This window comes from Cavia porcellus, unplaced genomic scaffold (assembly GCF_034190915.1).
Source record: "Cavia porcellus strain 051 isolate PalLab524CR breed Dunkin Hartley unplaced genomic scaffold, mCavPor4.1 scaffold_21, whole genome shotgun sequence".
Taxonomy (NCBI): Eukaryota; Metazoa; Chordata; class Mammalia; order Rodentia; family Caviidae; genus Cavia; species Cavia porcellus.
This window is the reverse complement of record NW_026947504.1, coordinates 33387106-33414427: the sequence shown is the minus strand read 5'-3', so window position 1 is coordinate 33414427 and position 27322 is coordinate 33387106. Positions and strand designations below refer to the sequence as shown.

General features: G+C 38.7%; 1 protein-coding gene across 3 annotated transcripts in view; it reads right to left on the bottom strand.

The window, feature by feature from the left end:
- Nucleotides 1-23739: 23739 nt before the first annotated feature.
- Cdk8 (cyclin dependent kinase 8) overlaps nt 23740-27322 on the bottom strand; it is a 130463-nt gene continuing 126880 nt past the window's right edge. For 2 of the 3 annotated variants that reach the window (XM_063232541.1, XM_063232539.1), the window contains exons 12-13: nt 27155-27313; nt 23740-25039 (exon numbers count right to left, since the gene is read on the bottom strand). In XM_063232541.1, the coding sequence (XP_063088611.1) occupies nt 24914-25039; nt 27155-27313 (285 nt within the window). In that variant the 3' untranslated portion in view covers nt 23740-24913. The remainder of the gene's footprint in view (nt 25040-27154; nt 27314-27322) is intronic. The other variant, XM_063232540.1, reaches the window with a different exon arrangement.

The window sequence follows — 27322 nt, the reverse complement described above, 5'->3', positions numbered from 1 at the left end:
TTATCATATTCAGATGTGATCTTTTCTACCTGCTTTCTTCAGGGTTTTCACCATGAAATGCCATTGGACTTTGTCAAAAGCCTTTATTGTTGATATGATGATATGATTTTGAACCTTGCTTCTGTTTATTTGGTGTATTACTTTTATTGACTTACATATATTGAACCATCCTGGCATCTCTGAGATAAAACCTATTTGATCATGATATATGATCTTTTTGACAGTGTACAGCACTCTATTCGCCAATAGCTTGTTGAGATTTTTGAATCTATGTTCATTATGGAGATTGCCCTGTACTTTTCTTTTTTAGCTGGGTCTTTATTCAGTTTTGGGATCAAGTTGACATTGGCTTCCATAAATGAGTTTGGAAGCACTCCATCCCTTTCAATTTCTTTAAACAGCCTGAGGAGCACTGTTGACATAATATTCTTAAGGTTTTGTAGAATTCAGCAGTGACTTAATCAGGAGCCAAACTTTTTTTTTACTAAGACAAGGTCTCACTGTGTAGTCTCGACTGGCCTTGAACTCAGTATGTATTCCAGGCTGTCCTCAAACTTATGGCTATCCTCCTGCTTCCGCCTCCTGAGTACTAAGATTATAGGCATGCGCCACCAAGCCCAGCTAGGACCTGGACTTTTTAAAGGTGGTAGATTCTTTATTACTGTGTCAGTTCCACTGCTTGTTGTTGGGCTGTTAAGCATATTTATGTTTGGGGGGGTTAGTTTTGGTGGTTTGTATGTGTGTAGGAATCTGTTCATTTCTTCAAAATTTGCTAATTTGTTGAAATATAATTTTTCAAAGCAGGGATAACTGGGTTTCCACAGTGTCTTTTGTGATTCCACCTTTTTAAATTTATTTCTAATTGCATTGATGTGACTCTTTTTCACTTTCTCTGGGTAAGTCTGGCTAGGGGCTTATGTATTTTATGTATTCTTTCAATAAATAAGCTCTCTGATTTGTTGGTTTTTTAAATAGCTTTTCTAGTTTCAATTTCATTTATCTGCCTCAGTTTCCCTCCTTAATTTGATTTGGGTCTAGTTTGTTGTTGTTTGTCAAGTATATTAAGCTTTCTCATAAGCTCACTGTTTTCTTAATGTGAACATTGATTGAAAAGACTTTTCCCCTTAGAACTGCCTTCATACTTTTCCAGAGCATTCAGTGATTTATATCGTCACTGACTTTCAGAAATTTTAAATTTATTCTGTGTCCCATTGGTTGTCTAGGAATTTATTGTTAATTTACTGAAAGTTATTTTGTCTTTTCTGGAATTTCTTCTGTTGTTGATTTCTATTTTCCTTGCATACTGGTCGGACAATATTCATGGTGTGATTTCTATTCTTTTATATTTACTTAAGTAGGCTTTGTGGGCTAGTGTGGGATCTGTTTCAGAAAAAGTACCATGTGCTGCTGAAAAGTGTTTTATTTCGGGTATTTCTGTGTGATATCATTTTGAGGACTTCATGTCCTTGTTGATTCTGTCAGTCAATTGTAGTTATCATCTCCAGTTTGGTTATTTTATTTTATTTTATTTTATTTATTTACTTTTTTACCTATTTTCCAGAATTCACCATTGGCATGGGGAGTGAAACTGCTGTGACTGTTTGGCTCCTCTTTGAACTCATCTCTTTCTTTATCCCTTCTAGGAGTGTTTCATGGGTCTCTGCTACCTCGTATTTGTTTTCTTCTCCCTTTGTGAACCCTTGCTCTGCCTTGGGAGAGTGCAGTGGGGGGTGTCAGAGATCTATTTCTTTATTCCTCCATTCTCCTATGTGTATCTGCATATATATATATACCTTTTTAAAAGTAGAAATTGCCCTTTCTTTTCCCTTCCTTTGGGGGGGGCAGGGGACATTATTGCAAGTCAGAGACTAGAGGAGTGAGGGGAGTTTGTGACTTACTGGAAATTTTTTGTAGGATTTGCCTCTTCATGAGTAATATTCAGCTTCATATTGCCAATGCTAGTATTTACTCCTTCTGTTATTTAAGTGACTTCAGCTCTGTCTCTATGTTTTGCCAAAAAATTCCTTCTGGTTATAACAGCACCCAGCGATTCAATCTAACAGCACTTCTATATGACAGTTCTTACAATGACGATTCTGCCTTTTGTGTAGTCCCTGTGCACACCAGTTTACTGTCTGTGGTTGTTCTGTACTGACACAGGTGAGGTGGGCTGGGGAGAATAGCGGTAGATGAGAAGAAAAGGTTGATGTATGTGAGATCTGATTTTATTGGAGTACTTTTAGTTTACTTGAAGGATTAGTATTGAAAGTTTTCAGAAGATATTTTATGGGGGCAAGGGTGAGATATGTGAGAAAGGGGACTTACTCTGTGATTGAGGGAATCTATCGTTATTGGAACTTCCTGAGAGGGAAGAACATAAGCTAGGTAATATGTGGAAGAGCCAGAGGCTTAGGATGGGGCAAATTGAGGAATTATACTAGAGAAGATAGGAATGACTGTGACGGAAGTATGAAAAATTTAAAACCTTGGAAGCATGAGTTTACTTGTTTGGAAAAAGAATAAAGAAGTATGTTAATATTGTCTCTGGGGTTTGAGATGAAGAAGCTAAATAGGGAGCTGACACAAGGAGAGAACCTAGCTACTTATTAAATCAGAACCATGAAAGAACAAATGCACAAAAGCTACAATTTTATAAACACAGGAAACCATAAAAGAACAAAACAAAATCCCACACTGCTAAATAGGTCAAGACACACAGAAAAACCTACAAAATGGGAACACAGCAGAGAGAAAGCCCCACCGGAAAGCAAGTCCAGTCTGGGAACCAGAGCCAGGCAGGCATCACTGCTGGACTGGATCAGCCAAACTTTAGCCCCTTCCAGAGCGCAGGCTGCCAAACAAGAAGAACCAACCATACCCCAACACCCTCCCCTGTAAGTCACTGGCTTATGCAGAGAACCACAGGCTGTGATGACAGCTATGGAGGTGAAATGCAATTGCATGCCTGTGGTGCTTTGTGTTTCACTGACACTGCAGGTCTAGTGCCAGTGGTCTGATCATGGGTTCAGAGGATAGTGGTACACAGTGTGGCATTGTGGGGGATCTCCTTCTGAGAGTTATAGCCATTGTTGATACCCTATAGTCTTATTTTGAAGTCTTATATCATTTCCATTTTTTGTTGGGTTGGGTTTTATTTTTTGTGTTGTTTGATTATATCAAATCCAATGGCAGGAGCAGCTATTTCAAAGACAGCAAGATTTATTATAGTAGCAATTTTGGATTTACTGTTGGCTTGTTTTGAAGTCCTTTATTGCATTAATTGTTTTGTTTTTATTATTTCCACTCTATTCTATTTGATTTTTACTATATCTGAAGTTATCTGCAGCTATTTTGAAGACAGTAGCTATTGTTGATTTTGTAATGTTTTAATGTCCTGTATTAAACTGGTTTGTTTTGATTGGTTTTTATTCTGTGTTATCCTCTTTAAAATAAAAAAAGATGGGAACACAGATTAAATATTTCAATGAGACATTGCATATGTGATTCCCAAGTGGCTTCTTTGCCAGAGTCTGAGTTCTTAGACCCCAGTAGCCCCGCTGATCCCTCCACAACAATACTAAAGTTACCTCAGACTCAGAAATTCTTTATGTCAGGCTGCAGGAATTCTTGCAGAGCCTAGTCCAGCCTGGGTTCTTGGGTTATGAAGTCTTACTGCCTCTTTTTCTGGTGTGATGGTAGATTCAGCAGACAGGTTCACTAGCAATAACTTGTCCAGTGGGTTAGGATTATTCTATGCAATTAAATCTGCTACAGTACGAAAAGTTTAATCTCGTACAGTGCTGTCTATCAGGGCTAGCTGAGAAATAACATACTGTGAGACCCTGTTTTGGGGTTTCCCTTTGGCCTGGAGAAGAAATCCACCGTTATAGTGTAAGCATCCTAACAATCCACGTCTTGACCTACAGTCGATGTGCACTAACTGTGATGGCTATGTCTCCTCTAATGCTGAAAATTGGCATTCAACAATAATTTTATAGAATCAGTTATCTGAAGACCAGGGGATTAGGGATGGGTAATGCCAGAGAGACAAAGAAAAGAGAAAAAAGAAAACAAACAAAAAGCTTGGGTTTTTTTTTTTTTTTTTAAATAAGTCCTCTGCTCTTCGGCGTGAGAAGGAGGAAGTAGGAGGTGGACGATGGATCCTTATGATGGTCAGAGTATGTTGCATATTTAGAAGGGGATGACAGCGAAATCTGGGTACAAAATTGGCAGCAAGAAATGGGGATGGGAAAAGAGCCTATGATTGATATAAATATCAGAGAAAAAGCTAACAGGAGAGAAGTGAAAAGGGGAAGAGGAAAGAAAAGAAACATTGAGAGTAAGACCCAGAAGAAAGTCAGCTAATGAGATATAAATAAAAGTAGGAGGAATATAAAAGGACAAGGGAGAAGGCCCCAACCTAACCCTATGCTCAGCGGCATGAGCGCCTGCCTGGCAATTGTGAGGTTGTGAGTTCGATCCCCAGTGCCAAAAAAAAAAAAAAAAAAAAAAAGGACAAGAAGAATTGCCTTACTATAAACTATATTTGGAGAAAAAAAGAAAAAGAGAAGCACACATACACAGAAACACCCATAAAAGAAAAAAGAGTAAAATAGTGAAGTAAAACTGGGAAAATATACAGAAGGAAGAAAACAGCCAAAGAAAAAAAAATCCCCAAAACAATACAATCAAATAAAGAATAACAAACAGAAGAAAGTTTTCTGCTGTTTTGGACACGTGGCTCTTCCCTCCGCCTGTGGTTAGGGAGCAGAGCTCAGGTCTCTGAGATGGCAGTCCGGTCGTGCCCAGAACGGTGCTGGGCCGAGGGATCGGCTTTCAGTGAGAACACGGTGCCAGAGTGAACTTCCAGTCCTGGGTAACTCAAGCTGGACCTGGCCTGTCTTTCCCTCATTCACTCTGGAACGTGGCAGTGTGAAGTAGCCAAGAGGCTGTCACTGGACCCAAACCCAGACACTTAGCCCTTCCCTCCGGGGGCATCCCCACAGCTCTTGCTCCAGGGTTGTGGCTTCGGGTACTCATACTGAGCTCATGCACCACCGCTGCCTGCGGAACACTGCTAACTCAGTGGCCTGTGCTTTCCTTGCTGGTTCCCACTGCCGATAATTCTTTTGGTCCTGATGCAGTGCTCTAGCTCTTCATGAGCAGAAGAGTTTAATTTCACGTTGCCCCCCAGCGGGTGGCCGGCCAGCCTCGGTCAGCAGCCCTGCAGTTTCTCTTCTGTGGTGTGATGTATTTCTTGCCACCTCATGCTGATTGCTTCTCCTCTATCACTTCCCTCACGGTTCCCAGGTAACCTCCACTCCCTTCAATTCCTCTTCAAGGTGTTGCTTTTCAGACTGTAGACTTTTTATCCTGGACAATTCAGGACTACAGATTACATCCTTATATACTGCATACCCAGTAACAGAAATCATTTTTATACATCTGTATTTTAAATCCTATAGAAAATAAAAAAGTTATAATTTAAAATCACAACATTGGTTTCTATGTATGCCTGTATATTTACCTATTAGAGTTCTTTTATGTATTTCTATGACTGAGTCACTGTCTAGTATTTTTGAATTTCTATCCAGAAGGCTCCTTTTAGTACTGTATTTCCAAGAGAGCAGGTCTAGCAGTAACACACACCGTCAGCACTTGCTTATGTGAGGAGTCCTTAATTGCTCTCTTTATTTTTGAAAGATGGTTCTTTCAGATATAGAATTCTCATAAGATTTTTTTTCTTTCAACACTTCAAATATTTTAATTTATTGCCTTTTGGCCTCCAAAGGTTTTCATGACAAATCTGCCAATAATCTTATTAAGGATCCTTTATACGTGATAAGTCATTTCTCTCTTGCTGTTGCATTTTGACAGTTTGATTATGATGTGTGTCTTTGTGTGGATCTCTTTAAGTTCATTCCATTTGGAATTATTTGAACTTTATGAATGTTTATATTCACATGCTTTATCACATTTAGTAAGTTTTGAGCCATTATTTCTTCAAATAATTGCTACGCTTCTTTCCTTCTTCTTCTGGAAGTTAGAAAATGCCTACGTTCCTTCTCATCTGTGTCTCCCAGGTCTTTACGATCCGCCTATCCCTCTTCATTCCTTTTTATTTCTTTTTGTCCCCTTGAAAATTTTAACAGTCCTGTATGATCACTAATTATTTCTTCTACATACTCAAAAAATTTTGAGCCCTTTTAGTGTATTTTTATCTCAGTTGTGCTTTTCAGTTCCAGAATTTGGGTTTGGTTTCTTTCTGTACATTATATCTTTATTGATATTTGTATCTATATCTATTGAGTCCAATATCTGAGCTTCATGAACATTTTGTTAATTTATTTTGTTCCTTTCAATGGGCCATACAGTCCTGGTTTTTCTATGTTTTTTGTTATTTTAATTGGACACTAGAATTATAAAGGGGAAACTCAAAATTATATTACCCCCTTCATTAGAGTTTGCTGCATGTCAGCAAACACAAGGTGAAAGCTATGGTCCTTTCAGGTCATTTCTGAGTGTATATTTTTCCCCTGGCATGCATGCTCCCTTTCTAAAATTCTTTATATGCTTCTTTTTTTTTCCCAGAAATACTAGTAACTGAGCTATATCCAGATCTCTATTTTTTGTTTGTTTATTTTGAGGTGGGGTTTAAGAAAAGAGAGAGAGATAGGATCTTGCTAAGTCACTAAGCTCCCCAGGGTAGGCACAAACTTGCAATCTTTCTGGCTTAGCCTACCAAAGTGCTGGAATTACAAGCACGTGTCACCATGCCAGGTACATGTTTTTGAATGTTTATGAATGTCTTAAAAAACCCAAGTATGATTTTTTTCAAATCTCCTCTTTCCTTTAGTGGGCACTGGCACAGCTCCACCAAACTGCTTGCCTACTACTTAGTGATCCAAGTGACAGCTCACAGTCAGATCACAGAACCTCAATACAAAGACAATGTCATCACTAACATGGCTCCAGTAAACTGTGCCAGAAACACTGGTTTCTGTTCCCCACTGTCCTACCACACGTTATAGCTGAAAGTTGCTCTTTCCTGGAAGTTGCAAGTGTTAAAAACCAAAACAAACAAAACCTCAAGAACTCCAAAATAATCACTTCAGCCTGCTTCTGCCACAATGATGATTGACTAAGCGGAGACACTGGTGCTCAGTATCTTGCAATTCTGCCATCTTCCCTGGCATCACTGCCCATAGACTTGATTGTAACAGAATAGGAGAGTTTATGTAGCCTTGGGGAAGAGATAGGATGTTACTTTTCCTTTGTAAACATGAAATATTTTTGATCTTCATAACTGATAGGGTGATAAGGATTGAAAATAATGTTTGCCACATCAAAAGCCACATACAGGTGCTAGAGGCTGTGTCGATTTGTTTCAGTAAAGCAGCATGTCTGGCAAAGCAGCTGCAATTAGAGCTACTGCCTAGTTCAGTTTACATCAAGTCTGTATTAACACACCATTCTCTTTGACCCTCACTTCTGCATTGTGCCTGGGTTGATAGGCTGATCATAACTTATCATGCTACTTTTTCACATCTTCCAAAGCAAATAATAAATGCTACTCAATCCTACAGTTTACATTCAAGTGCCCTAGAATCTGCATAAATGTAATGATTTACCTTCCCTCTGTCTCATGCCAAACGAACACAGGGAAAATCCTAGTAACCATGACCTCATTTTCCACCTTCAATGAGTTTTTCTTTTTTTTTATTGCCAGGTACATTTAAGCACATAAACTTTGTTGAGCTTGGATTTCCCTCTCCTCTACAGCAGAAACTGAGACAAAGGATTATGTACAGGTGATTTACTTGAGTGACCTCAGGGAGAGTCTTCTTTATCTGTGAGATAAAGGAGAGAAGACAGAGGGGAGGAAAACCAATAGAATGCTGCATTACTCGGCTGGTTAGTGGGACGGTCAGTGGGCGATCGCTTCTATCAGGACCTTCTGAAAAGCCCCGTGAAACACAATAAGACCATTCCACTCTGGGAATCAAAGAAGCATCTACCCAGTGACTTCTTTAGTTTCCTGGTGGAAACTGGAAACCTGACGGCCTTATGTCCTCATCATATCCTAATTTTGAACTCCTGAATTCAGAGTGGAACCGTAAAGGCACTCCTACGCTGACACAACAGAGAAGTTCTATAGCAGGAAGGAATACAAACTCGGCATGGGCCCAAGGCAAGACACCCGCTTGAGCCTGATCAAAGCCCAGATGGAAATGCCTGTCACAGAAACGGCTGCGGGAAGACAGGGCCAGGGGGACTTGGAGGGCTACGCAAGAGGAGTCCAGTATTAATTTAGTGTAGTGCATTGCATGAATATGCTTTCTCCCTCAAAATGTGGTGAGGGACCCGGTCCCTATATACCGCGGTAGTGAGAGGAGGTGGGAAGACTAAGAAGTAATTATGAGCTCATAGAGGCTGCTCTCTCACGGGGGTGGTTGTAGTTCCCATGAGTGGGCCACCAGTCACAAGAGCAGGTTGTTACAAAGCCAGCCTGACACCCTTTCTTGCACAAGTTCTCCTCCTGTATACACTCTCTTGTCCTATTTTCTGCCCTGGGTTGAAGCTGAACTAGGTCCTCACCAAAAGCTGAGTGGATACAGTTGCCCCATCTTTAACTTCCAAGCCCCAGAACTGTGAGCCAGAACAATCCTCTTTTATAAAACTACCCAGTCTCAGACATTCTGTTACAGCAACAGAAGATAAACTAAGACAAATAAAGAAAACTTAAAATTGACACAAATCAGAGAAAAATGCAGATGGTCTATTTCAGCATATTTTCTGATTGGCAGAATCACTGTATATTAATCAAGGTTATCTGAGGGCCTGTTAGAGTAGCATTACTTTTAAAATCCATTAAAACTGATGAATGTGCTTTTAAAAGAGTATTAGTAACTACTAAAATATAAGTTAGTTTTCACTTTGTGATATAAATGGTAAACACACTTAAGAAATTATTTATGAAGACCTCTGCTGGCTCCCAAGTTTACCAATTTCATTTCTGGCTATTGCTGCCCAGAACACATTTTGTATTCCAGATAGAGTGGTCGCTTTTCCAAATATGACCATCTGTGGATCTGGAAGCTGAGATCTGAGTTCAAGCCTGGGTTAACACATGGTTGATTGAATTTGAGCAGAGCATACCTCTCTGAATATCATTTTCCTTATCTATAAAAGGAGCAAAATAATACTTGACTTAAAAGTTTTTGAGTTATCCTATGTGAAAAATATTTAACATAGTGTGAGGCATATTGCCAAGATAATAATTTTTAAACTCTAGTGATCTATAATTTCCCTACATAGAACCTTCAGCATTTCTGTGACTCAATGAAACCACCAGCCATTGTAATTCTTATTATTTACAGGCTCTAGGGAAAGCTGAAAAACTCAATTCTTATGTAACTGGCAGGGCCCAGCCATAGGCCCACCCGACTTCAAACCCCATTTAGGACTGTTGGCCCCAAATTCCATAATTTGTTCTGATCCTCTATACCAATCCCTAGCTCCTCTGAGAAACTTTGTCAACATGCTGAATTTTTTAAAAGAGAAAGTATGGTTTTTAATCTTCTTTTCAGTGTTTGCTCCAGTAATGGCTTCCATGTTTATATAGCTTGCATTTACATTCTACCCCTCAAAAAACTAAATCCCTTGAGTGTTTGAGGACAGAAAATATGATGGATTATGATTCTGTTTCACCATAAGTCCTAAAAGACTATGAAAAAATACCAAATGTTAGAAAATAACTAATGAGTTCAATTCTATTGCTCCCTCAAAAAACATTCAGGTCATGAGAAAATTCATTGCTGCCCCTAGTGGGATGAATATTGTGCAGAAATTAAATATTCAGTAAAATGTTTACACAGCAGGAGCCCTAAGCCTTCATAGAATTTAAAAAGAAAGTCAAATGAAGAATACTGAGTCCAGAAATACTTTTAAATATTTTGGTCTTGGAATTACCTTATCTCTAGCATTCTACTTATGCTCACATAAAATACCAAGTTTATTCATATAATAATCCTTAAGAAAAAGTAATCTTTATGTAGAGTGCTTAACAATAGCTAATATTTAATTAATGCTAGGTCTGTGCTAAGTACTTTATGTATAGTAGATTTTAAACAAACAACTTTGAGATATAGTTTCCATTAAATCCAAATCACCAGTTTAAATTATGCAGTTTTATGAATTTAGAAAAATGAATACACTCATGTAGACACTATACATCAAGATTCTACTGAACGTTCATTTTATTGCTTAGTAATATATTCCAATACTATTTGTTGAAGAGACTATCATTTGCTGCTAAAATGCTTTTGTATTTTTGTATGAAAAATCAATAGGCCACAAGTGCATTGGTGTCTTTCTAGATTCTGTTTCATTAATCTGTGCATCTATTTGTTCTGCAACACAACACTGTCTGGATTATTATAGGTTTGTAATGAGTCAAAATCAGGTGATGTGCCCTCTACTTCTTACTCTGGGTCCCTTGGTTTCCTCTATCAGTTTTAGAAAAAGTTTATTGATTGCCAGAAAATAGCCTCCTGAGATTTTGAGTGCCACTGTGTTGAATCTGTAATAAAGTTGGCGAGGAATTGACATTTTAACAATATTGAGTGTTCCAATTCATGAAATCAGTGTAATTCTCTATTTCTGTGGATACTCTTTGATTTCTTTGACCAGTATTTTGTAGTTTTCACTAAATGTAGTATCTTGCATATGTTTCTAAGTAGTCAATGGTTTGGAGTATACTGAAATGGTACTCAAGACATTTTCAACTCATTTATTCATTGCTAACCTACAGAATTAGGATTTTATGTATCCATGTGTTCTGCAACCTTGCTAAACTCACTACTGGTTTTCATGACTTTTTTGTAATGTGTTTAAAATTTTCCACATGCACAATGATGCTCTCTGTTAATAGAGACAGTTTTATCTCTTCCTTTCCTATTTGGTTGACTTTTATTTTGTTCAGATTGATGGGAATGTATCTTAAGAATATTAAAACTTAAAAAGAGTAGGTAAAATGATTCCAGAAATTACTATAACAGCACAACTAGCACATACAGATCTAGATTAATTCAGTTCAATTCTTTTTAAATTCAGACATATAAAGTTACTGAATGCATATTATGTGCCAAAACTATGCTAAGGTGGTTAGGAAAGAATGGGAAGAATATACTCATGGGGGAGATGGTTATAAAAAAATACACAAACACAGAAAAATGCTCTGAAGAAAAATAAAGTAAGAAACGCAGAGACATTGTGACAGACAGGAAGGGTGGCTAGGAAAGTACTCTTCGTGGAGGTGGCATTTGTGCGGCCCTAAATGAACTGCAAGTCAGGGGAAATCTAGGGTAAGGGAATTCTTAGCAGAATGCACAACAACCAAAAGGCCATACAGAATGTGCTTGACATTTTCAAAGAAAATCAAGCAAGCTAAGGTAATTGGAAACAGTCATCAATAGGTGAGTGTCAGGAAGTGAGAATGAAAAGGAAGCTAATAAACCAGGCTATTTTAGGCAGTGTTGAGAAATTCTAACTGTATTCTAAGTGCCGTGAAAAACCACTTAGGGATGAAGAGTACCAGTAATGTGTTTCATTTATTCTTGAAAGAATCAGTAGCTACTGCATAGAAAAGACTAGAATAGTGAAAGCAGGAGGTAGGGACCAGGAATTAGGAAGCCAGATGACACTGAAAAAGATGACAGGTCGTTGGGCAGGAATTAAAAATTTGTTTGCTTGGCAGAATTTGGGGCAGCTCGTGTAGCTTCATGAATGATAACCATGCGCAGGCTTGACTTTAACCATTTCATCCTCACCAGGCCATTCTACTTGGGCTGTGTCAGTGGTTAGTGTGGCCACTTCGCTGACACACATGGTAAACTGTGGCTTCTCTAGGTGCTGAAGTTATCCACAATGTAGTGACTACTTCTCTAATTCATCTGTGTATCTTGATCCATTCTCTTCTGCCATGATGACTTCCACTCGCATCTGGCAATACCTAAGGACATTTCTGTAGCAGGATCTTTCCACTTGTTTTTCTCCTGTATGCAAAGCTCTTCTGCCCACATTTCATCTATTTCAAATGTTCATATTCTGTTCATACTTCTGTCTCAAATATCACTTTCTTGGTATCTTTTAATGATCCTCCAATAAAACTAGCCCTCAAAGACAGTCTCCTTCCCTTCACCTAATTTCTTTCCTAGATTTTATCATTGTGGGACATTATTGTCATTTTTAGCCTGTTGCACAACTGTTTATCACCTATCACAATCTATAGGAAACTAGTTTTTACTGTCCTCTGTGGCAGTACAATGCACACCATAAGCTGCAACAAATGGAATAAAAGAAAGAACAAATGAATAACTTGAGTTCTTGCAAAAAGACTGGAGAACTTTCCTAAAATACACTGCATTTATCATGGATGGTGCTTGCTTTCTGAAATTTCAACTAACTTCCAATAATGTTACAAAAAATATAACGCTCTGTCCCCTTTGCTTGACCCTTAGGTATCAATCGGATACCCATGGCATGCCTTCCTAATGCTGTCACCCTCTTTGTATTGAAGACGGACTAAACTGCATTTGTTGATTCTTCTTTACTTTTGGTGTAATTGGGGTTCTGCCAGAAAGTCCTTGTCTATGCCTACTATTCAGTTTTACCTGTTTTATCTTCCAGCAGGTTAAATGTTAGCTGTAAGATTTAGATCTTTGATCCATTTTTATTTTAGTTTATGAGAGAGATACAAGATTAGATTCAATCTTGTGCATGTGGATAGCCAGTTTTCCTACCACCACTTAAAAAACAATCTATCTTCCCTCCAGTGTTGTTTTTGCCCCTTTTGTCAAAGATCAGATGGCTTGAGTGTTTCTGCATCCTTTATTCTGCTCCATTGAGCCCCCCCCCCTTTTTTTTCAGCATGGTATTACTGGTTTTTATCAGTAGCTTTGTAATGTAACTTGGAATTCAGGATGATGATGCCTCCCACTTGCTACTGTTGCCCAGGATTGCTTCTGCTATTCTGGGCCTCTTCTGGTTCCATATGAATTTTAGGATAGTTTTCTCTAGTTCTATGAAGCATGGCGTTGGTATTTGGATTGGAATTATATTAAATCTGCTTATCAGTTTTGGAAATACGGCCATTTTGACAAATAGATTCTGCCTGTCCAGGAACAGGGATAGCTTTCTATTTTCTTTATTCTTTTCTTTTTCTGATGTCCTTTTTGATCTCCTTTTTTTCAAAGCATGGTAGTTCTCATTGTAAAGGACTTTCATTTCCTTGGCTAGATTTTCTTATTATTGACATTTTCTTGATACTATTGTGCACGGTATTGTTTTCCTAATTTCTTTCTTGGTGAGTTCATTAGTGTTACACAGAATTTTTACTACTGATTTTTGTATCTTGCTACATTTTGGTTATTAATTGTAGCAGTCTTTTGATGGAATTTTTTGGGTCTTCTATGTAAAGGATTATGACATCTGCAAATAATGATAATTTGACTTCATTTTTATTTTTTTGCCTGATTGCTCTGGTTAATGTTTTGAGTACTATACTGAACAGGATTGGTGATGGTGGACGTGTTTGTCTTGTTCCTGATTTTAGTGAAAAAGTTTTCAGCTTTTCCTCATTTAATAGGATATTGACAGTAGGCAGTCATAAACCATAAGTGGTTTTTTTGTATCAGATTGAGATAACATCCTTTTTTGTTTTTTAAATCATGAATGAATGTTGGGTTTTGTCAAAGGCCTTTTCTGCATCTATTGAGATAACTATATGATTTTTGTCCTTCGGTTCATTATATTATACAATGCTCACTATATTATTGTTTATTGATTTACATGCGTTGAACTATTTTTGCATCTTTTGGGTGAATCTTATGTGGCAATGTTCTATAATCTTGTTGGTGATTTTTTACACTGTTTGCGAGTATCTTGCTGGAGATTTTTGCATCTATGTTCATTAAAAAGATTGACCTGGGGGCTGGAGATTTAGCTCAGCGGCATAAGTACCTGCCTTGCAAGCAGGCGGTTGTGAGTTCGATCCCCAGTACTGATAAAAATGAAAAGACAAAAAAAAAAAAAAAAAAAAAAGATTGACCTGTACTGTTCTTTTTTAGTTGTCTAGTTTTGAAATCAGGGTAGTGATAGCTTCCAAGAATGACTGGCAATGCTCTTTCTGTTTTGATTCAAGGAGTATTGGTATTAGATTTTCTCTGAAGTTGTAGAATTCAGTGATGAATTCATGGGTCCTGGACTTTTATTAGCTGGTGGGTTTTATATTCTGCTTGAAGTCCCTATTAATGGGTTATTCAGATTTTTATATCTTCTTGGTTTAGTCTGATAATTCACATGTATCCAGAAATTTACTCATTTCTTCTGGATTTTCCAATTTATTGAAGTGTAAGTAGTCAAAGTAGTTACTGATAATCTTCTACCACTGGAGCACAGTCTAATGTGGTATCATGTTTTTCATTTTAATTGCATTGGTTTGTATATTTCCATTCTTTGTTAAGACAGGCTGAGTTTATTTTTAAAAAATTTTTATTAGTAGATATTTGTAGTACATAATGATTACATTCTTTGTGAGAAGATGGTACATGTACATTTTGTATTTTTTAAGTCTCAATTTTATTAATTTCTCCTCTGGTCTTTACAGTTTCTATTATGGCTTGTATCTAGATGGTCCCCATTTTGATAGCCATTCTTTTTTTTGGTAAGATGGTACCATAATGTACTTTTAATTTGAGCTTCTTGAAAGGCCAACAATGTTCAAAATATTTTCATGTACCTATCAGCTATTTGTATTTCTTTATCTGATAAAAGTCCTTTCATATCAGATGCCTATTTTTGGATTGCATCTTTAAATTTTTTTTGAGTTCCTTATTAAAGTCTCAGGTGTCCTAGGTGGGGCTTTTCAGAGGTGGATGGAACAAGGGGACGTGCATGTGGATTAAGAATACGACAACTAAACTAGTGAACTGATTGGTTTGCACAGAGCTGGGTGCGGATAGTGGTCAGGGTGGCCATGAGCTCACTTTATAGCCCAGGCTGGTCTCGAACTTAATCCTCCTGTCTCAGTCTCCCAAGTGCTGGGATTATAGGCATTCACCACATGGCCAACTGTAGTTTAAGGTTTTTGAGGAATCTCTATACTGATTTCCAAAATGGCTGTTTCAATTTACACTCCCACCAATAGTGAACGGTTCTTTTTCCCTCACAACCTCATTAGCATTTTATATTTGTTGACTTCTTTTTGATAGCCATTCTTTTTTTTTTTGATAATATGGTACCATAATGTACTTTTAATTTGAGCTTCTTGAAAGGCCAACAATGTTCAAAATATTTTCATGCACTTATTAGCTATTTGTACTTCTTTATCTGGTAAGAGTCTATTCATATCAGATGCCTATTTTTGGATTGCATCTTTAAATTTTTTTGAGTTCCTTATTTATTCTAGATAGTCCTTTCAGGAGCAGCTGGCAATTTTTTTCCCATTCTGTAGATTAACAGTTCACTCTGTTGGTGGTTTCCTTTGGTGTGCAGCTTTTCAGTCTGACATGGTCCCATCTGTTGGTTCTTGGTATTATTTCTTGTGCAACTGGTTCTGTTTAAAAAGTCTTATCCTGCACCTATGTCTTTACTTATTTTGCCTTTCAGAAGATTAATATTTAATCTTTGATCCATTTTTAATTTAGTGAGATATCGGGGTCTAACCTCAATCTTCTGCATGTGGGTATCCAGTTTTCCTAGCACCACTGAATAAGGAGGCCAGCTTTCCTCCAGCAAAAATATTTGCCACACTCATTAAAGGTAAGATAGTTGAGTGTGCCTGGAGTTGTTTCTGCATCCTCTATTCTGTCCATTCATCTGTAAGTCTGTTTGGTTTTTTGTCAGTACCATGCTGTTAGCACTGTAGTTTTGCAGTATAACTTGAGATCCTGAATTGTCATGCTCCCTGCCTTGCATTTTCCCCCCAGAATTGCTTTTGTTATTGTATGTCTCTTCCATGTGATTTTGGGATAGTTTTCTCTAGTTCTACAAGGAATGGTATTGGTATTTTGATTGAGATTGCATTAAATCTGTAAAACAGCTTTAGAAATATAATTTTGCCTATATTGGTTCTGCCTACCCAGGAACAGGGTTATCCTTCCATTTTCTGATCTCTTGTTTGATCTTTTACAGAGTACAATAGTTTTAATTGTAGGGATCTTTTACTTCCTTGGCTAGGTTAATTCTTAAGTATTTCATTTTTCTTGATGCTATTGTGAAAGGTATTGTTTCTCTAATTTCTCAGTGAGTTATTGATGTAATGAATGCTATTGAGTTTTGAATGTTGACTTTCTATTCTGCTAAGCTACTGAATTTGATTAATTCTAGCAGTCTACTGGAAGAATTTTGGTTGTCTTCTTTAGAGGATCATGTCATCTGCAAATCATGATCATTTGACTTCTTCCTTTTCTACCCATAACCTTTTCTTTCTTTCTCTTGTCTGTCACAGCTAATGTTTTGAGAACTCTATCGAGCAGGAGTAATGATTGTGGACATCCTGGCCTTGCTCCTGATTTTTAAATGAAAGTCTTCAGCTTCTCTCCATTTAGTATGATGTTAGCCATCAATTTGTCAATATGGGAAATCACATAGGGAAACTCCAGTAGGCCCAAGGAGGGTGGTGGGCACTGAGTGGAGACTTGCGTGGGCCCAGGACACCAGCCAGAAATTCAGGTTGGGACTGGGATTGGGTCCAGTGCTGAGTGCCAGAGAAACCCCTGCAGGCATGGAGTAGTCTAATATAATGGGTGGGTTTGAATCACCCAGCAAAAATCTAGATGAACCTAGGACTGATGTTGGGTACAAGATGGATATTGTGGTGTACCTAGGGAGGGCACAGGCAGCAGGGTCTGAGTGGAGGCTCTGGCAAGCTGAAGCACCTGGTGGAGACCCATGCAGATCCAGGTTGCACAGCACTGATGCTGCCTATCAGATGAAGCCCCAACAAAGGTGTGGGGCACTGGGTGGAGAATGAAGTGAGTCTAGGGTTACAGGCACAGACTCAAGTAGGTCCAGTGTAAGTGCTAGGTGCCAGAGACCCTGACAGGCATGGGACCAACTTGAAGCTGCAGGTGGTGGTTCAGGCAGGTCCAGGGCACTGAATGGAAAGACAGGTAGGCCCAGTACTGGTGGAGGGTGCCACATGGTGACAGAGGCACACACAAGCATTCGGGTGCACTATTTGCTTGTTTATTCTTTCACTGCCCACAGTTGAGTGGGTGGGGAGTTTCCTGTCTTTGGTGAGCACTGACAAGTGTATTGCAGGGGTGCAATTTCCTCCGTGTTTGGAGAGGTAATTAGTCCCAAATACCCTGAATCTATGCTTGAACCACTCCTTGGTTTCCTCTAATTCTCAAGATGGCTGCTCTTGGGATGAGCATGGATGATGGATGTGGGCCACGTGTACCAGCCCTGGCCAGATCACTTTCCTTCTTTTTAACTGCTATCTGGATGTTTCATTTGATGTACATTTTTTTTCTTTCAAATCGATTTTCTGCAGCAGGATGTAAATCCTTCTACTTCCAATTTCCTGGGTTTTTAGTTGATCTCACATGAATACCTCTGACATAACTTCTCTAGTCAGAAATTCTCTGGAATTTGTTATTTAAGCATGCATTATGGATAGTACATGGTGTTTTGGACAAAGTTCTATATGTTGCTGTAAAGAATGTGAATTCTGTTGAGTGGAACATTCTGTAGATATCAATTTTGGGAAGTCAGGAATCGAACTCAGGACCTTGCACTTGCCAGGCATGCACTTACGCTGCTGAGCTATATCCCTGGCCCACTAGATATCTATTAAGTCTATTTGTTTGAAAGTATGTTTCAATTCTAATATTTGTGTTGATATGTCTACTTGATTTGTAATAGTCGGATACTGAAGTTCACCACTATAATTGTGTTGACATTTACCTTTTATGTACTGTAGTGTTTGCTGTATGAAGTTGGGTACACTGATGTTCAGTATAGGTATGTCTGTAGTTCTCTCTTCTTGTTGAACTCTTTCCTTAACAATATGTAGTTCTTTGCTGCTTCTGATCAGTTTTGACCTGAAGTCTGATTTGTTTAAAAATAGGACAGCACTCCTCGTTTTGGGGATCCTGCTGCATCTAAGATTGTTTTCAATCCTTTGATTTTTAGTCTATGAATTTCTTGTTGAATTAAATGTGTTTCTTGCAATACAGCATAAAGGGGTTTTTTCATCCAACCTTCCTCTTGGGGAGTTGAAACCATTTACACTGAGTTATTACTGAAAGTCACAGACTTATTCCTGTAATTGCCTTACTTTCCTGTTGCTGATTTCTTTTTGCCTCCCTTCTGCTTTAAACATCCACCCTTCATGGTGTAATCAATCCATTAGATTTTTGGGCATTGGTGGCTTCATTATCTTTTGTAGGTTATCCTGGGGAAATTTTCCAAAGTGCTGGTTTGGTAGTCATCAATTTTTTTGAAGTGCTTTGTCATAGAAGGACCTTATTTCTCCGTTGATTTTGGAAGATGATTTTGCATTGATTAGTCTGGGTTGGAACTTTTTTTTGTTTTTTAGTTTTTTCTTGGAGGGGGCCTTGAAACATTTTACCTGTGCCCTCATAGCCTTTCTGGTTTGTGTTGAGGAGTTTGCTGTAATTCTAATGGGTTTATCTTTGTAAGTGATTCACTGTTTTCTCTAACAACTTTGAAGATTCTGTGCTTGTGCTGGACTTCTGGGACTTTCACTATGATATGTTATAGAGTTCTTTCTGGATTATGGGTATTTAGGGTTCTATATGCCTCATTTACCTCTATGTTGAATTCTTTCCCCATAGTTGGTAAATTTACTATTATTTCTGTACACAGGGTTTTATGCCATTCCTGCTGTCTTCTCATTGTTTACCAATTCTAACGCTTAGCCTTTGCATTATCTAGCCGCTGTTGGATTCCTTTTCAATTTTCTGTCTTTAAGATATCTCTGAGGATACAATCATCTGCATCAACTGTGTTTTTTTGTACTGAAATTCTGTTGTCACACTGGTCACTTCTGCTGCCCATACATTCAATAGGACTTCTGATCATTTGTATTTCTGTTTGATACCTTTTCATGGAGTGTAATTCTTTCGTAACCTGGTCACTCGGGTTCTGTAACGTTTGTTTAGTTCAGCTAGCTTTTTATTAATGTCCCCTGTAAACTCACTGACTTTATTAAGTCTATTACTTGGTTCACTGTATTTTCTTTAAACTTTATGAGTAGTTAGTCCCTCTGCTTTCTGTAGGGGGAAAGACTCTCTTATCATTTTGTGTAATTCAGTTGTCTGGCTTTTGATTTCCACTCCATTGATGCCTGACAGATCAGCTTTGGGGAACTTGGGTGTTTCTGGAGGTATTTTATTGCCTCATTTCCTCGTATTTCTATTGCAATATGTGTGTCTTGTAGGTTGTGTGTGTATGTCTCTCTGTGTGCATGCACCTTGAGTGGTTGCAGGTCAGCTATAGTGGAAACACTGTTGCTAGCATGAAGATCACTTTAGGGTCTGCTCTCCATTAACATGCTCCAGGCATATTAACTACAGGCTTTTACCTGAGTCCCAAGAACCAGCTGCCTCCCTTAATTTGGGTAGGAGAGGGTGCAATGCAATTGGCCCAGCACCCCATCTCCGGAAATGAACCACAGTACTGTGGATGATAGAAGGACAAACCAGATACTGATATACAGTAAAGACAACACCAATAACTATGCCATCTGGGCAAGATCAATGAAAAGGGCAACAACATACTGGGTATTGATATACCAGAAAAAATAGTATATGCTAGCCCTAATTCGGTAATTACAATACAGACACAATTCAAATACTGACAGAGTAAGTATCTACTGCCACAATAAATGTGAGAAAAGTGAGATAAAGGGCCCAATTAAGTAGTAAAAGAAAATTAGTGGGATTAGATAAAAGTAACAGAGAAGAGCTGTGTGTAGTGATGCACACCTGTAATCCAGGCACTTGGGAGGATCACCGCAAGCTCGAGGCCTGTGCTGGGGTTACATAGTGATTTGGAGGATAGCCTGGACTACATAATGAGATCCTGTCTCAAAAACAAAACACCAAAACAATGGAAAAGAACAAAAGAAGAGGAAATTAAAGCAGAAAAAGGAAAACAATGTACTCCCAACCTCCTCTAACAATGAATAAAAGGATGAGTAAAAAAAAAAAAAAATTTCTGAATGAGTGGTTTGTTTCCAGGGTTTGCCATACTGGAATTCACCAGACACCACTAGTGGAGGGATAATGAGTAACTACTAGGGCCTATTTTCTTTGTATTCTCATGGTTGTGTGTGTGAATGCTGAATCCTGCCCCTTTCCCGCTGGTGTGCTTGGTTACTGGTGTCTACCCCAGGGCTGTATTCATTCCAGCCACTCCATTGCTGAGTCCCTTTATGTGCTCCATGAAGCCTACGGCTTCGTGAGGTATTCCCTATGCTCCAGAGGTCACAGTCCGCACATCCGAGCCTGTGGCAATTGCCCAAGCCAAACAGTATCTCAGGTCATAATGGCAGATGGAAAAAGCAGTAAAACCTCTGAGCTCTCTGTTGGACGTAGGTAGTGGGTAGGAGGTCAAGTAATTTGCTGGGCTTACTGTCAGCACTTTCTGAACTCGTCCCCACGGAAAGACAAACACATCTAGTCTGACTTCTCATCACGGAAGTGGAACCCATGTTGTTCTCTGGCTGAGCTTAAACTTCTCAAAGACTTCTCTATCCCTTGTCCATGGTCTCTCTGTAACTGTCTCTCATGGTCATCTCCCTACATGGTCACTGTGGTAGGGTGACCTCAGAAACCCAAAGTGCTGGTGCTCAGTCATCTTAAACAACCCCTTTCCAAAATGGCTTCTGATTAAACAATCAAAACATGGTGGGCTCAGGGCAGAATTTCCTCTCCAACTCTAGCTGGCCGACATGGAAGGAATCCCGTTTTTAGTAAAATCAGTTTTGGGGATTTACAGTAACCATGGGCTCTTCCTGAGGTTAGCAATGTAGGTCTGGTCTATTGCTTTTCTCGCTTCCAGGCTACTTCACCCTTCTTCATATTGTGTTCTGCTTCTCCAGCTTCTCTATGGTTTTTCATTTTCCTGTTTGTTCCCTCCAGATTTCTAGAGATCTACTTTTTTGATTTACTAAGTTGTCTTCCAGGTCCTGAGGACTATGTATTTTGCTTTGATCCTTTCCCTACCATTTTAAATCTCCTTGTGTTGCTCTTGAAACTATACTTTGTGGCAATGTATTTGAGAGCAGTGCTCAAGTCCATAAAAGGTTTCTGCAAAGTCTAGCACTTTAGCATGCTGAGCACCTTGAACTGAAGGAAATCAGGGAGGCCTAGAAAGCCACCTCAGAAGTCAGGTCCCTGGGCTCTTCCTTCTTTCCCTCCTCTACTGTCTCACTCACTACTTACGAGACTACAGTTAGGCCTAACCTGGTTGCTGGGAGTCTCTTGGTAAATGAAGACTGCTCTCTTGGAGTTTTTCTCAGGGGAAACAATCAATGGGTATACTTGTTACTGATGCCTAAGTGCTGTATAGAAAAGCAGAAGAGGCAAAGGAGATAAGATTTACCAGATTCAAAGGAAATAAGAGTAAGCCAAGAACCTTAATGTGGGGAGCAGACAAATTGAACAAACAGCAAGCACAAAAACCTGAAGTCAGCCCTGCTTGGTTGGCAGGGTTCAGAAACAGCAAGGAACGGTGTGGCTGGGGAAGAGCAGATGGAGAGGAGAGCTGCAGAAGATGGCAGTGTAAGACAGCGATACCAGACATGTAGGGACTTGTTGGTTCAGTAAGGACCTGGTTTTTTACTGAACGAGATGTGTTTGAAGGATGTGAACAAGGGAATGACATGACCTCAATGTTGAAAGGCTGTTAAAAAAGAGGGTGTACGTGGAGGAGGGGAGAGGGGTTAGGGAGGGAGGAAACAAGGATCAAAGCAGGCAACTCACTTGAGTAGCCTACGAAGAAGTGACTGGCTTGGCAGAGGGTGATGCAGCTAAGGCGACAAAGACAGGGTGATCTGGGACATAGATGCTTTGTACAACGAGGTTATGTTCAGATAAACGCATTAAGTTGAAAATATCATGCTGAGAATGTGTTGAATACACTTAACCTGCTTTTTCCCTTAGCAGCACAGCATACTACAAGCTATTGTTGGTGTCCTCTTGCAATTGTGGGGCTGACTGGGGCTATGGTTACTGCTGCTGTCTGACATCCAGAGACAGTATGCCACCAGTTCAGGGAGAAAAGGCAAATTCAAAATTCTAAGTATGAGTTTCTGTTGAATATAGTTCATTTTTACATCATAACACCAAACCATCACCCTAGAGATTGTGTATCTTAAACAGAAAGCCTGTGTGGTTAACTTCTGATGCAGAGAAAGGACATAGAGTACATTAGAAAGGATGGCACCAAGACTGTTCCCTGCCCTGGACTACAGGAAGGGCAGGTGCCCACTCACAGACCTGGGTAAGTCTGGAAGAGGATGTGGATGGGGTTGTTATTCTGAGTGTGATAAAGATAATGACATTCAGTAAAGATAATGACTAGTAGTAAGTCAGACAAGACATATCTATACTGGAAACTTGGGAACCATCTGCCTATTAAGCAATATACCTGAGTGGCTTCATCTAGGGTACAAATGTGGAACCAGCGGTGAGTTCTGCAATGAAAGAGGATCCCTGCTCTCAGGAAGCTTAAGCCAGATGTCACTAGTGAGGTGATAAATACTATGTAGAAAAATTACGGTGGGCAACAGGATAAAGCATGTTGATGGGAGTGACATGTGGATGTCATCTGCCACAGATGGAACCTGGAGCTCAAGCATAAAGTAGGCCGGACATGAGAAGCTAATAATCAACCACCAGTAGGGTTAACACCACAAGACTGGGTAGGATCTCTCAGGAAATGGCACCATAACGAAGGAAATCTTAAGACTTCAGCTCAGCCCCTGGACACTGGCACGTAAGAGCAGAACTTGTAATGGCTTTTGCTTTAGAAAATTCAAGTCAGAAAGGAGATGGGCCTTCTTCTCTACGCCATATAAATTGGCTCAATCTTAAGAACAGCTTAAGTGAGATGTCTTACAGCTGTTTCCCTAAAACACATTCCTAAAGACTGTTTCATCAGAAACACTGGCGAGCTCATTAAAAATGAGGCTCCCATGTTCCTTCCTAACCCTACTGACTCAACTCCAAGGACTACATGCTTAGGGGGAAAATGTTCCAGATGACTCTCATATTCACGGAGCTTGAAAACAATCACTGGATTAAACACATGAAAAAACAATAGAATATTTCAAAAAGTTTTTATATGAAAGAGTTGAGATTTGAGTTTGTGTTTTGTGTCAAAAAAAAAAAAAAGGAAAAAAGTGATTTGGCATCAACAGGCATATCTTTGTCAGTATAACATGAGAATGTCAGGGATTATTTCAGACATTAAAGGTCTGTCATCATTTCTTTAGTTTGAGAGGTGTATGTCACATCTTACATGACTGTACTAAGTGTAACAGAAAGAGTCTGTACCTAACTCTTTACTCCATTGTAAAACATAGATATTATTAATAAAAAACAGCTGAAGAGATATATCCAGAGGCTACTTGTTAAAGCACATTTTAAAATTAAAACAAAAAAGCCCTTTGTGCACATAAAAAATACAGCTGACTCCATATTTTGACTTATGAAAAATAAATTTATTACATAACACCTTGTTTTTAACAATGTTCAACTTTTTTTTAAATTCAGAATACTTGTGTCATTCATGTAAAATAGTTTGATACAGTACATTGTATGTTATAGGTTTTTTTTTCCTCAAAAATTCTAAGGCTCTCCTACTCCTTCTCCTTTGCTGAAGTAAGGGCACCCTAAACAACGTGCGAACAAGTTTGCAAAAAGAAAATTAACTGAACAAAATTTTAATAGCACTACACCAACCAACTTTAAAATCAGGACAAATTATCTGAATTGGATGCCGCACCTTTTAAAGGAAGTTATCATTCATGCTTTTTTTATCTTAAAGCATGCTCACAAATCAGCAACACCAACAGGAAAAATAAAACACTGTCTATGACATTCATTTTAGTTTGTTTGCTGAACCAAACAGGTTTCTATCAATGACAACATATTTAATTACTATCAAATAGCAGCTTTAATACCAGTCAAGTCATAGATTGAAAATAAAAAAACTTGTAAGTTGGAAATTAATCTTTGGGAGTTTTGAAACCTTTCTGGAAAAACTGTGGCTTTCTGTACTTTCAAAAGAATCCAAGCAATATTCTTGGTCAAAAAACACTGATTAATGGAGAAAATGAATCAACCCATTGATAAGACACTAGAAAGAAAGTTGTACCAAAATAATCTCATTTTGAGTCTTTGAGTCATTTTGTTAACATATACTGTGTTTTGTTTTGTTTTGTTTTGTTTTCAAGTACCAGTTAAAACTTTATGTCTGTGTGTACTATTGGTCAGATAAAGTTGTTACACTGAAAAAGTCACCACATATAATGACAAATGCTTGCCCCTAGCACATTTCACAGCTTCAATTGCTACAGACTGTCACTGAAAAAAATGCATTGGTCAGTCTGAACCATGTCAAGTAAACTATGGAAGTAGCAAATCCACAACACAAACTGTGCTAGCACTTTCTTTTCAAGTCTAACTCCAAAATAGGTACAACTTGGAAGCCACTACCCCAATCTGTGAAAAGTGGTGGAACTTGGCTACTGGACATTTTGAAGATGTGGTTGTACAGTACATTCTCATGGCCCATACCAGGTTCCTGCGGAGAGCTGCACAGTCAGCCCTGCAGCATTAGCAACAGTGCATTGACAAGATTCCGATGCAGCTCAGTACCGATGTGTCTGATGTGAGTACTGTGGAGGCTGCTGGGAGGTAGCTGAGTATCCCATGCTGCTCTGGGGCTGTGATGTGCTTGGTCCAGGGTTGGGATAGGCAGCATGTGGATTGGAACGCTGGAAAGGAGATGAGGGAAAAATATGACTCAGGTCCTTTAAGGAGTAGGTAGGCCCCAAGCAGCAAGGCTGAGGTGGGATTGAAGTGTCTTTATGTATCAAGGAAGTAAAGATATGTCAATTTGTGCTAGACACTAGCTTTAAAATTAAATATGACAACAAGCAAACACACACACAAACAAACACCTGAATCCTTTAACAACACTAAGCAGTGCTTTACCATTAGGCTATGAAAATAAAACATTTTTCCAGAATAGTAACTCTCTTTTTATGCTGCATTGTATCTCCTTGATGAGTATTAATTTGCTTGAGAGGCTTACACTTAAGTTTAATGACGCATACAGTAAGAACTTCAAAGCTAATTTATATGTTCATTTTTTAACAGAACCCTGCAACAATCATATAACTAAAGAAAATATTACAAGAAAAGGTACCAGAGACTCAATTCTGTTGACATTAAAATATTTTTATGGCCTTTAAATTATTCAATCTTATTTTCTTCTACAAGTTTATATAAGAAAGTGAAAAATAAAATGTAAGGTGAGTGTTCTTTTTCAATTCTAATAGTGGTAAAAAAAGGGGGCAAAAAACAGTGATAAGGAATACTCTAGTTTTGATCTTTCCTATTATTATATCCTTTCCTGAACCACTTTTGTATTGTAGCTCCCAAGACACTGTTTTAGATTAACTATAACTTATTATTTCTCCTTCAAAGTATATTTAATGCTATATAATTCTAAATTCTGCCAAGCTTAGCAAAAATAGTATTTAAAAAAGAGTGAGCATGTGAAATCGTAGTTAAAAATTCTGCTTCTGAAATCACTTCACCCAACAGGCAGCACAGGTTCCTCTTCTTGGTGTCAGCAGCAAAGGTCAGAATGCTACTCTGCTTCATCCTACAGATGCTGTCCCCTATCCTCTGCAAATGCACTCTTGAGCTGAGAGACCACCCTTCCCTACTAGGATGGGGAGAAAAAGACACGGAACCAAACACGAACGAACTCCCACAATGTTCTGAGTCACTGTTAAGTTAACTGGGAGGATCATGTTTCAGGCAAAGTGTTCCATGGTGTGGCAGGCAGAAACTCTCCTTTAACCAAAGCAGCTAATATTTAATTCTTTAAGGATGGTAACAGTAAGTATAGATTGTAATATGGTAATAGTAAGATAAATTTCTTTTTTAGTACGTAAATAACTAATTGGCCAGGCTTCTAGTATCATTCCCACATTGAACGCCACTTTAGTTGGGAAATGATGATAATACACAGATGAAAAAGCTTCTGTGGTCAAATCTGTTTCTGAGTCCCAGAAACTTTTACCCCTGTAAAAAAGTCTCGTAGAAGTCATTTAACCATTTAACCTCTGTTGGCCTCAGTTTCTTGAAATGGCAATGATACTTCTTCCGAGTTATCATAGTGATAAAAGGAAACTACAGATGTTTTATGCTTAGTATAGTAGCCAGCAAACAGTAAGTACTCATTAAGCTATTACTGTTACAGAATCATCACTATCAGTTAAGAAGCATACTGTATATCACAAATATCATTAAGAATTTTAATGATGATAATAAAAATTGGGATCACCTATTAAACGCTTTAGCCACTGTGCCTTGAAATATATCATCCCATTTAATTCTTACCACAATCTCAAATGATGATGCTAAGAGTGTCTGAATCAGGGGCTGGGGATTTAGCTCAGCGGCATAAGCACCTGCCTTGCAAGCAGGCATTCATGAGTTCGATCCCCGGTACCGATAAAAAGGAAGGAGTGTCTGAATCACTATCAACTAATGCTGCTAAGATACATCACTTCTAATGGGATGACACCTCCCGGTGAGTTTTACTGGTCTCATTTAACAGATGAAAAAACTAAGTTCTTATTTCTTATCTCAGTTAATAAATGGGATAATTTGAATTTATAATCCCAAGTCTTACCGGTTCATAAGTCTGATCCCTCCCTACTGTACCACTGCCATTACTTTTCCATGCCAGTGTATTTCCCTAGTTACACAGAGGTCAGTATTTCTCAATCATGTATATTTCATTTTTTCCAATGGTCACAAGCCACTCTACAAACAGTGACATGGCAGGTCAGTACAAAACAAACTTGAAATACCTGATAGTCTGAGGTCATGATTAGTCCACCTGAGGTAGTGGTAGGAGGAACAACTCTCACTTTTTTCAATGGGGGTCCCTGTGTGTGACTGCTGTCTTGATTCCCTGGGTGGCCAGTTCCATTAGTGTGGTTATTGCCCTGCTGCTGCTGCTGGTTCTTCTCAATTGG